This window comes from Elgaria multicarinata, chromosome 1, assembly GCF_023053635.1.
Source record: "Elgaria multicarinata webbii isolate HBS135686 ecotype San Diego chromosome 1, rElgMul1.1.pri, whole genome shotgun sequence".
Lineage (NCBI taxonomy): Eukaryota > Metazoa > Chordata > Lepidosauria > Squamata > Anguidae > Elgaria > Elgaria multicarinata.
In genome coordinates, this window is record NC_086171.1 from 67,514,692 (window position 1) to 67,526,983 (window position 12,292).

The window sequence follows — 12,292 nt, forward strand, 5'->3', positions numbered from 1 at the left end:
CTCTGAGCTGGTCTAACCTACGAAGTTTACCTCATAGCATCTCAAATAGTTAAAGAAGGGCAGAAACACCACCTCTTCCCTGCCAGAGCATCCTCACAGTCATTTTGTTCTGGCACTAAGCTGTCTGCTACACTGGAGCAACAGCCAGCTTCTCTCCCAGTTCCCATAGCAGACTTCTGGTTCTCCTGATAGTACTAAAAGACACATATTCCTGCAGAATGGCAAAGGGCTGGGCAACCTGGTGCTCTCCAGATATTTTGGACTACAACTCTCATCAGCCCCAGCTCACATGGCCAATGGTCAGGGATTATGGGAGTTGTAGTCCAAAACATCTGGAGGACACCAGGTTGCCTAGCCCTGGCATAGAGACTGGGATGGCTCCAAGTCAAAGCAGCCACATTCTGCTAAAACCCACCTAATCTCCAGGAATAAAGGGAAGAGCTTTCTGGCTGGTTCCCACCCCTCAAATACATACATTTATATTTTCAACTTACATCGTTGCCTGCTTTGTACTTAGTGATAATTCACTGTATCCAATTTGATTAAGGTTATTAACTGTGTTTTAAACTACTTGAGCCTCCCTTCGTTCTTTTCATACAAGCTGATAATAGCAATCAAACAAATTACTAACGTTTGGTGTGTGAAAGGGAAACCACCCTGATTTGTTCACCTCCTTTTTAGGAAGGTTTTTCCAATCTTCTGGAGGCAATAAGCAATGAACTCGACTGGCCACAGTTTTCAGGAATCACTGGATTCCTCAACTCTACAATTGGGTAAGCTAATAGGAACTAAAACCTCAGGGATGAATGAATGGGGGACTCTGTGCTCAAATGCTGGTACTGAAATCTTGCTATGATCTTCGTGATGGTCCTCCACTTTTAAAGGAAACGGAGGTGCTAACTAGGGGTGGTTGGTTTTCGGTGTGTGTTGGGTCCACATTTTGGAGTGAACTTGATCTCCACCTCCCAAATTAATGTGTGGATTGGAATGCAGTGGTCCTTCAGATTTTGCACTTCTCCGAATTTTGCAATCTAATTCTTGGCTCCAAATGAGCCACCACAGAACAAACACTGCAGATGGAATTTTCATAGCATCTCCACATGCTCCAAGCACAACGCCTTTTCATAAAGTAAGTTAAAACATTCAGCAGCCTCTTACTGGCAACTAGACATGCCACCCTTCACACACAATTGAAATGTCTGTAAAAAAAAAAAAATGAATTAAAGAGTAAATAGCAGGCACAGGGTGGGGGATGGGGAAGATGCTGAGCAATAGCAGGAACCAACATATTAAAATTTCCCATCTCCTGCCATGGTCTCAATCTGGACCGGGAGCCCTGGGCCTGCTATTTAACTAATTCCATGAAAGAGAAATCAAGCCATGTACATGTGCATGAGAAGCATCCATTAGTTCCATGTGTTGATTCTAACCCTTCTTAAAACAAAGTCTGGCAGCTTTAATTAGTGGTGTTTCATCCAGATGGTAGTGTTTTCCCCCCAGAGTAAGTACCTTGATAATTCAGCCCCAACTTCATTACTTTGTTTCATTCTGCTGTTGATTATCATTTCCAATTTCACTGTTCTGAAATAGCCTCTATTTTTAATCTCTGGGATCTGTTATTCCTTCTATTCCCACATCTGTCCACTTGTCTAGAATGACAAAGCAATGTTCAGAGATGTTGTTTCCTTGATCGAATTTCTCTTAAATGTTTCCTTGTGGATTCTAAGGCAATTCTATTACTGTTCCTTAAATTGCTGGTTCCTGGGCCCTTTACCTATTTCCATAACTCCATTTCCCTCTGTGTGTGTGTGTGTGTGTTTTTTCCTTTTCCTTTTGGATTCCAAAAGCAGCCATATTTTAGTTCTTTGTTTAAAGGAGAATTTGATTGGAAATTTGCATCTAGATTTTATATTGTTTGTTCTGCATGTTTGTTAAGGACACTTGATTGCCTAGTGTAACTCTCTATGCTTTCTAGAAACTGGAGCTGTCAGATATAAGAAACTATTTATAGGATGATCTAGACTCCTTAGTTATTCAAAACTTTTATTGTATAGACTTCACAATGAGCACAGGGGAAATCACGTTTCCTTACCATTGCTTTTCCGCCCATGCTTTTGTCCCTCATTACTTCCTCTTTTGAAAGAGGAAGTAAACAATGTGCACGTGTCCCATTCAATGTGCTGGTTTGATCATGCTGCTTTTCCTGCCCACAGCAGGAGATAGCGGCAAGTTCCAGCTCAAAAATAATTTGGATTTAGTGGGGTCTTTTTTTGTTGTGTGAAGAAGACTAGAAGGGGCCAGAGGCATGCAGGACATGGACGATGTCGTGGATAAGACCCATGAAAATCCATGAGTGCCAGTAATGAGTGTACAATAAAACACTCATCTGATGACGCCCATTGTCTTGACCTTAATGCAAATTAGCAAACCACATCTCTTAGTCTGGGCCCTCCTGGTTGCTTGGAGAAATTATCTCTGTACAGTCTATTAGTTGAATAAAGCTAGTGTCTTTAAGCTTTCCTGTTTCTTGAAAACTGTGTCCTGCAAATTGTTTCCATTCTGACTCCTTTGATCCTTTATTTAGATAGATATTTAAGCTTCCTTATGCCCAAAGGTTCAGAGTAAATAACAACTCTTAAGATGCTAAAAGCATTTTAAAATAAAATAAAAATCACATATAAAACGTTATTATTATTATTATTATTATTATTATTATTATTATTATTATTATTATTATTTTCAAAAAGGCATTCTTCCAAAATGATCCCTAGCTCATCTACGGCAACAAAAGACTTATTCACCATTTCTGGAAGATATCCAGTTTTATCCACCACCAGTGAAAACAACCAACTAGTCCCTCTGGAGTTGGCAGACTTCAGGCTTGAAGGATCTACTTTGGTTTTTACTATAAACCCAACATCCAACAAACAGAGCTAGGTGTAAAATAGTGACTCAAGACAGTGGACATGTCCTAAGAATTAATAATGAGGGTGCATCTGAGCACATACTCAGCCCAGGAATCAAGTTCACAAGTTCTTTCACACAAATATCCACCCCTGGTTTTCCCCCAACTGTTCTTTTTCAGCAGCTTTATTTAATTGGGGAAGCTCTTAAGTTGTTATTGTAAACCAAAGGGGAGTCAGAAACCCTGGCTGATCTGCTGCAAATCAACCAGAGATCTACCAATAGATCCTGATCTACCTTTTGCCCACCCATGCCCTAGATTAGAGCGTCTGCCAACCATCTTTACCTAATTGTTACCTTGCCTCATAACTAATTGTTCCCAAAGGGAGGTACAAACAAAGAAGCCTAATTTTTTGCCTTTCACCAGTTAGGATAAGCAACCTCAGGTTACCTGTATCTCAATAATGCACCTTACTTGTTCGTAGTCCTTGCTTATGGTGCATTGTGGGTGAAGTGTTTTGTGAACTGCCCAGAGAGCTTCAGTTATTGGGCGGTATAAAAATGTAATAAATAAATAAATAAATAAAGTGTTGAGCGCCATAGTGATGCAGAGGCTAGAGGGTTTTAATCTTCCCAAAGTTTGGATATCCTGGTTACACCACTACCCAGCTTTTCCAATGGGAGGAGTAGGGTTGGTTAAAGTTGACGAGATGACAATGTCCTTATCTTTCTGGCTTAAATATCCCTTTGTATGCTTTGGATAACAATGGAGTCAAGAAACTGCTCCAAAAGATGTAAAGAGACATCAAATATGCAAGCACTGTGTACTTTATCGTAAGTCGAAGAAGTGAATGACTTGCAACTCTTAACATGTATAGATGCAGCAAGTGAATTTGCCAGAGCAACTTGTATGATTTACGAGTAGTCCACCAAAGAGGGTAATTACATACAGAAAACCCCGAAAAGGGGATATACAGTATAATGAAAATCTAGAATACACCTTTAACCACCATATAAATAATCTTTTCCCACTTCAGCACACATGTGGCTCTTTTCACTACACCTGAGGAACTCTGGTACATTCATCCTGTCAGTAACCTTTCAACTTTCCTCTTGGCTCAGGCAGCAGATTGGGAAAGGTGGTAGGTTGCACCCCTTCTCCATCACTTATAGGGCTCCCCACTGCTGCCTGAGCAGCTGAACTGCACCTGCTGCTCCCAGCCCCTTCACTGCTCCCAGACACCATCCCTTCCACAGCCACCCATGCAGCAGCCGGACTCTACAAGTGCCATCACTTTGCTGCAGCAAATACTGTTTAACTTTTAACAGTATTTGCTGGAGGCACTACTACAAAGTGCTCTGTTGGTTCTGGGTGATTCATGCCTCACTCTGAGGAAGGGTCCTTCCTCAGAGTGAGGTATTATAACTGAAGTGGCCCAGCAGAGTACCTGTGCCACTGCGGCATTCCTGCGGAGGTGGCAATTTTGCTACTATTTAATCTTTGAACAGTATTTGTCACACTTGCAAGCAGAGGGGATGCAGGGAGTCACTAGGGACAACTTGCCCACAATGCCTCACTCAGGAAGGAACTTATGTCATAATGTAGGGAACTTCCTCAGAGTGAGACATGAGGGTGACATGACTCCCGATAGCCTTGGAGCGCCTATCCTGCTGCCATTTAAAAATCTCAACATGACGGCAGGAGCAGGAGCAGGAGCAGGTAGGTGCATGAAGTGGGGCGAGGGGAGCTGAAGGTGGCTTGTCCATCAGACCAATGCACTAAGAAGAGGGGGAGGCTGATGCCCCTGATCAGGGCACTGTCTTGCACCAGCGTTGTCCAGGCCATCGGCATCCTCCCTTTTATGGAGTTCTTCCTCCTGCTGCTGGCTGGCTGGGCTGACTCAGGCATTTGCCCCCTCTATTAAATAATAAAAGGAAATCTTCAATGCACTGGTTTAACATGCTTTCCAGTAGCTTAAGAACAAGCTAAATGCTTGCAGCCATCGAAACAGGGGGTGCTTTTTAACCTTTAAAATGGAGGCTTGGAATGCTGTTTTGCTCTTCTTCCTTTGGGGCCCAATGCACACCTGCAATCAAATTAGTAATAACCCCACTCCATATCTTCTAGGCCACGGGCCCAGTTATTTTTGTCTTTTATTCTTTGCTGCTGCCAGGGCTGACCAAGGCATTTGTCCCCTGCAGGTGATAATATAGAAGTAATTTGGGCAGCACAGAGGGTCCGTGGTGCGCTGGAGATGGGCCAGAGCCATCTCCCCAAACTTTTTCCCCCCTGAAGTAAGAAAAAGTAGTGTGTAGCTAGCTAACCTAAAGGGACAGTAACAGAGATTATACTTGGGTGTGAAAAATCCACATTTCTGTTCAGCTGTGAAGCTCCTAAATTAATCTCCAAGTCATTATCTCTCTGCCTAACCTACCTCACAGGCTTATTGTGAGGCTAAAATGAAACAAATAAGATAAGATACATGGTCGTCTCTCAAAACGGGGTGATCTAGGTGGCCTACAACTCCTTGATACCATGATACTTCTTAGGGTGCAGTCCTATAGGATGTGCCCGGACTACTCATAAACCTCCCAACGTGGAGGCTTACAAGTATCCCATACAGAGCGGGAGGCACCTTGCACCTCCTGCTCTGCAATTTAGCTAATTGGGCAATTTGACCCGTTTAGTGGAGGCTTCAGGAAGCAGGCTGGGGATGGTTGGTGATACCTCATATCCCAGCATCCCCAATCTCCTCCTCTCCCCGCCTCCGGGAAAGCCTCCTTTTCCCTATCTCTGCACTCCGTTTGGCAAGCGCAGAGAGGTAGCCGGCACAGTTTTCTCTACACCAGCTATGAGGGAGAGGGGGAGGGGGCAGGAAGCACAGTTTCCTGGCTCCCACCTCGGAGCCCTGTCTATGAACTCAGAGCCAGGAAACTGAACAATCCTATTTTCCCCCACCTCCCGCCCACACACACACATAGGAACACTCCCTTAGTCTGTTCTTTCCTTATACAGCATGAATTCACTAACCAGAGTTTGTTGACTTTATTTCAGAGGATGGACAGACTCGATCTACCTTAATTTACTCAGAAGAAACCGCTGCAACCACAGAGATTACCAGAACCTTTCTAAAAATGGTACCTTAGTCTCATTCCTCACCTGCATTCCCCACCCGTTCACAATGCACAGACATTGTGACACTGCAGGGCTGAAAAACCGTTCCGAATGCTGGTTGAGGAGTAGCGCACAAAACATGCAGCTTCTCTTAAGGGGAAGGACTGTCGCTCGGCATCAGTGCACGCATTTGGCATGCAGCAGTTCCCGGGTTCAATCCCTGGCATCTCTAGGAAGGGCTGGGAAAGACCCCCTGCCTAAAATCCTGGAGAACTGCTGTCAGTCAATCTTGACAATACTGGGCTATATGGACCAATGGTCTGACTCAGTGGCCCCATTCAGAAGACACCTCAAACCATGGCTTTAACTACGGTGAGTAAGGCTTTCTGGCTTAACCACCATGGTTAAAGCCATGGTTTAAGGTGTCTTCTGAACACAGCCCGGCTTCCTAGCTTAACCACTGTGGTTTAAGGTGTCTTCTGAATGGGGCCAGTATAAAGGAACTTCCTATGTTCCTAAGGCCAAAAATAAAAGGAGGAGGAGGGAAATACCTAACATACAAACATGCAAATATATAAAAGTAAGGGGAAAATATTATAAACCTGCAAGGCTTCTTAATACCAAAGAGCTTAGGATCAGTATGCAAATATATAAGTGGGCATAGTGCTCACAAACACATTGGATGCTCATAATAGCTGACATGGTACCATAAAAATTATAAATACAAAAAAATAAGGGGTTGGATCCAGATTTAGGTACATGCAACTGAGCTGGTGGAAATGCAGGTTGCTTACCTGTAACTGTAGTTACAGTGCACAATGTCGGACTCTTGTAAACTGAGGTAAGGGCGGGAACCCCAGGGACCTGTGCAGTAGCGTGGGGGAGGGGTTCCTGCCAAAAACGTTTCCCTAAGCTTTGCACAGAGGGACAGAGGACCCTGCTAAATTGGGTGAACTCTGGTATTGTGGGGAGGGGAGATGCCCCAAAATTGGATGGAGGTAGGGTGACCATATTTTGGAAACCAAAAAGGAGGACAAAATGGCCGCCCTCAGGAGGCGTGGCCACCCCAACATGCCCACCCCCAAGGCGGAGCCAACTCAACATGTCCGGCCCCCAAGGGGGTGTGGCCTCGGTCACATTTATTTATTTATTACATTTTTATATGCATTATTATTATCATGTGCATTAATTAGTTCAATGCTCTCCCACAGACACCCACCCACCTGCCATTCCTCTCCTTTTAAAAATTAATTAGATTAGTGCAATGCTCTCCCAGACACCCACCCACCTGCCCTTCCCCTCCTTTTAAAAATTAATTAGATTAGTGCAATGCTCTCCCACAGACCCGCACCCACCTGCCCTTCCCCTCCTTTTAAAAATTAATTAGATTAGTGCAATGCTCTCCCACAGACCCACACCCACCTGCCCTTCCCCTCCTTTAAAAAATTAATTAGATTAGTGCAATGTTCTCCCACAGACCCACACCCACCTGCCCTTCCTCTCCTTTAAAAAAATAATTAGATTAGTGCAGTGCTCTCCCACAGACCCACACCCACCTGCCCTTCCACTCCTTTTAAAAATTAATTAGATTAGTGCAATGCTCTCCCACAGACCCACACCCACCTGCCCTTCCCCTCCTTTAAAAAATTAATTAGATTAGTGCAATGTTCTCCCACAGACCCACACCCACCTGCCCTTCCTCTCCTTTAAAAAAATAATTAGATTAGTGCAATGCTCTCCCACAGACCCACACCCACACCCACCTGCCCTTCCTCTCCTTTAAAAAAATAATTAGATTAGTGCAGTGCTCTCCCACAGACCCACACCCACCTGCCCTTCCCCTCCTTTTAAAAATTAATTAGATTAGTGCAATGTTCTCCCACAGACCCACACCCACCTGCCCTTTCCCTCCTTTAAAAAATTAATTAGTTTAGTGCAATGTTCTCCCACAGACCCACACCCACCTGCCCTTCCTCTCCTTTAAAAAATAATTAGATTAGTGCAATGCTCTCCCACAGACCCAGACCCACACCCACCTGCCCTTCCTCTCCTTTAAAAAATTAATTAGATTAGTGCAATGCTCTCCCACCGACCCACACCCACCTGCCCTTCCTCTCCTTTAAAAAAATAATTAGATTAGTGCAATGTTCTCCCACAGACCCACACCCACCTGCCCTTCCTCTCCTTTTAAAAATTAATTAGATTAGTGCAATGCTCTCCCACAGACCCACACCCACCTGCCCTTCCTCTCCTTTAAAAAAATAATTAGATTAGTGCAATGTTCTCCCACAGACCCACACCCACCTGCCCTTCCCCTCCTTTTAAAAATTAATTAGATTAGTGCAATGCTCTCCCACAGACCCACACCCACCTGCCCTTCCCCTCCTTAAAAAAATTAATTAGATTAGTGCAATGCTCTCCCCCAGACCCACACCCACCTGCCCTTCCCCTCCTTTTATAAAATTAATTAGATTAGTGCAATGCTCTCCCACAGACCCACACCCACCTGCCCTTCCCCTCCTTTAAAAAATTAATTAGATTAGTGCAATGTTCTCCCACAGACCCACACCCACCTGCCCTTCCTCTCCTTTAAAAAAATAATTAGATTAGTGCAGTGCTCTCCCACAGACCCACACCCACCTGCCCTTCCACTCCTTTTAAAAATTAATTAGATTAGTGCAATGCTCTCCCACAGACCCACACCCACCTGCCCTTCCCCTCCTTTAAAAAATTAATTAGATTAGTGCAATGTTCTCCCACAGACCCACACCCACCTGCCCTTCCTCTCCTTTAAAAAAATAATTAGATTAGTGCAATGCTCTCCCACAGACCCACACCCACACCCACCTGCCCTTCCTCTCCTTTAAAAAAATAATTAGATTAGTGCAATGTTCTCCCACAGACCCACACCCATCTGCCCTTTCCCTCCTTTAAAAAATTAATTAGTTTAGTGCAATGTTCTCCCACAGACCCACACCCACCTGCCCTTCCTCTCCTTTAAAAATTAATTAGTTTAGTGCAATGCTCTCCCCCAGACCCACACCCACCTGCCCTTCCTCTCCTTTAAAAAATTAATTAGATTAGTGCAATGCTCTCCCACAGACCCACACCCACCTGCCCTTCCTCTCCTTTAAAAAATTAATTAGATTAGTGCAATGCTCTCCCACAGACCCACACCCACCTGCCCTTCCTCTCCTTTAAAAAATTAATTAGTTTAGTGCAATGTTCTCCCACAGACCCACACCCACCTGCCCTTCCTCTCCTTTAAAAATTAATTAGTTTAGTGCAATGCTCTCCCACAGACCCACACCCACCTGCCCTTCCTCTCCTTTAAAAAATTAATTAGATTAGTGCAATGCTCTCCCACAGACCCACACCCACCTGCCCTTCCTCTCCTTTAAAAAATTAATTAGATTAGTGCAATGCTCTCCCACAGACCCACACCCAGCTGCCCTTCCTCTCCTTTTAAAATCCTCTCCCAAACACCCACTCACCTGCCCTTCCCCGGCGTCTCCATGGAGGAGACGCTTCAATCGACTGAAGGCCCCAGCGCCGCGTGTTTCCCAAACGCGGATACACCCGGCTTTAAGACCCGCCCACCTCGGGTCTCTCCGATGACGTCATCGGAGAGACCCGAGGTGGGCGGGTCTTAAAGCCGCGTGTTTCCGCGTTTGGGAAAAACGTGGCGCTGGGGGCCTTCTATCGATTGGAGTGTCCCCTCCATGGAGACGCCGGCGTCTCTATGGAGGGGACGCTCCAATCAATAGAAGGCCCCAGCGCCGCGTGTTTCCCAAACGCGGCAACACACGGTTTTAAGACCCGCCCCCCTGTTCCATCCGGGTCTCTCCGATGACGTCGACACGCAGCTTTAAGACCCGCCCACCTCGGGTCTCTCCAGGTGGGCGGGTCTTAAAGCCGGGTGTTTCCGCGTTTGGGAAACACGTGGCACTGGGGCCTTCTATCGATTGGAGTGTCTCCTCCATGGAGACGCCGGCGTCTCTATGGAGGGGACGCTCCAATCGATAGAAGGCCCCAGCGCCGCGTGTTAAGGCTCCCCCGGCTTCTGTTGGGGCCTCTCCTTGGTCGCCATGGTGACGACGACCAAGGAGAGGCCCCGATAGAAACTGGGGGAGCCTTTTTTCCCGGGCAAAAGGGGGGGGGGGAGGTCATTTCCGGCCGGACGGTGTTCCCCCCCCCAATTTCCTGTCATGTCCGGCCAAATCCGGACGATTGGTCACCATATGTAAATAATAAGATACAGGCTCAGAATTATCAGCTTGTCTTTTCTGTTAGGAGGCCTGGGCCATGGACCTAGTTTAGCTGACTATTTGCACCGAAACCCGAGGTACTCAGAAACAAGGGGTGGTTCCTCACAACACCATCGCCCTGCCTCCTTTACATAATGTTATGGCATCTCCCACTCATAACTCTCCCATGTTTTCCCACTACGTCTTCTGCCTTTTTCCTTATTGCAGAAAATGCTTTAAAGAAGAAAAGAAGGATTAGCTCTCCAGTGTCTTCAATTGGTGGGCCTAGGAGCTCTCCATCTGGAAACACCCAGATTCCCTTTAAGTTATAAGGCAGCCCTATATGCCTGTCATATATGATAAATGGGGAGCCTTTTCCTGAACTCACTCCCCCTCAATATTATATACTCTCACCTATTCTTTTTATCACATTGTGGGCTGATGTGTTCTGTCTTGGATCTGAACAGCTCATGTTCTGTATATTCGTTCATGAGCCCTCTGGTCCACTGAGCATTTGGAAACTAGATATTTCATGTCAGTGCTGAATGCCATTCGAAGAGTGGGAAATGTTATCTTAATCTTGCTTGCCTGGGGAATCATAGTTCACCTGGATGCATTGAGGGAAACCTGGAGTCTCTTTCGTTTGCACCATTAAATTCTATACTTTCTTTATGGCTTTGGGGAGCAAAAGGTTCGTTAAACAATACGATAAGGCCAGTTCACAGCCTAGCTGTTTTGCAAGTCTAACATTATCCTTTCTCATTCCTGCATATTCTGCTCCATGCTGAGCCTCCTTTGATTCCTGACTAGCCTGCTACAGGGCACAAGTGCATATTCACTGTGATGTGTATTACAGTAAATTAATATTCATCTGCAATAACAATTGGGCATGACATAGTAGTCATAGTAGTTTTGGCAAATAGAGTATTAACATGTTTTTGCCTTTATAAGGCAAAAACATGTTAATACTCTATTTGCCAAAACCTAAATTATTATATAAATACTTCAGAGAGCTAGGGTATTGTTGTTTTTAAGCCTTAATACCAGGATTTCAGTCTACTTTTCCACTCAGATGCTACATATCCTGCTTCTCTACGTTTCAGGTTCACAACATTATGCCAGTGCTGGAACATTATTCCCTACCATAAGTGCACCTTTGCAATGACACATCCAGCATAAACATGCTGACCCCCAAGGCAGAAAAGATAGTTGTGTTTAAGTCCCATTGAAATTAATGAAATTTGAGTCAATTGTTATTAACCTGTCACTTCTATTGTATTGAAACTTAAACATGATGGTTCTTCATGTATTGTAAACATGATGGTTCTTCATGTATTCATTGTAATCAATTATTTTCTTCAACTTCTTTGATCATTTAGGTGCCTCTTCAGGAAACATCCGAGATCTTCTAGAAAGGTAAATATTTTATGGGAGTTTGGAATAGTTTGTTCCATAGTTGAAGTAGCTGATTATAGAACAATGAAATCATCATCATAACTCCTATAAACATTCAATTGGGGCAAATATCTTAAAGTGTTTCTTTTCTTTCCTCCCCCCCCCCCCCGGTTGACCATGTCTTGGTTAAGCTTTTAACTCCCATTCTAGTCTCTCTGCACTATGTTTTTCCAATATACGATTTGCCATGAAACCTGAATCAATCTTTGTGATCAAAAAGAACACGATACAGCATTTCATCATTGACCTATGGCCAATCTCACACTAAATGTGCATTTTGAGCCACTCTTGCACTATTTGTATGCACATGGCCATTGTTAATGCAGGTTAGAAAATAGATTTTACCATTATCTAATAGACAGAAAACGATAAGTAACATTTTAAGCATCACATGCAGAAGAAAAAAACCTAAATCAATAATGAGGAGGGCATCCTTGAGGAGATGAGCACAGCTTGAGATTATGCTCCCCCAACCTGTCCCTTTTTTGTGGGAGTCAGGCATTGACCCAGGCAATGTGATATCACCCTGTTGTTCTTCATTTCTGTCCCATCAATGCGCCTGTGTGTGAAC

General features: G+C 44.5%; 1 protein-coding gene across 1 annotated transcript in view; it reads left to right on the forward strand.

Annotated features, from left to right (window-relative positions):
* The window catches only part of AOAH (acyloxyacyl hydrolase), an 87,123-nt gene that overhangs the window by 53,806 nt on the left and 21,025 nt on the right, over window positions 1-12,292 (forward strand). The window contains exons 13-15 of the mRNA XM_063116094.1: window positions 682-773; window positions 5,960-6,042; window positions 11,646-11,682. Of these exons, the coding sequence (XP_062972164.1) occupies window positions 682-773; window positions 5,960-6,042; window positions 11,646-11,682 (212 nt within the window). The remainder of the gene's footprint in view (window positions 1-681; window positions 774-5,959; window positions 6,043-11,645; window positions 11,683-12,292) is intronic.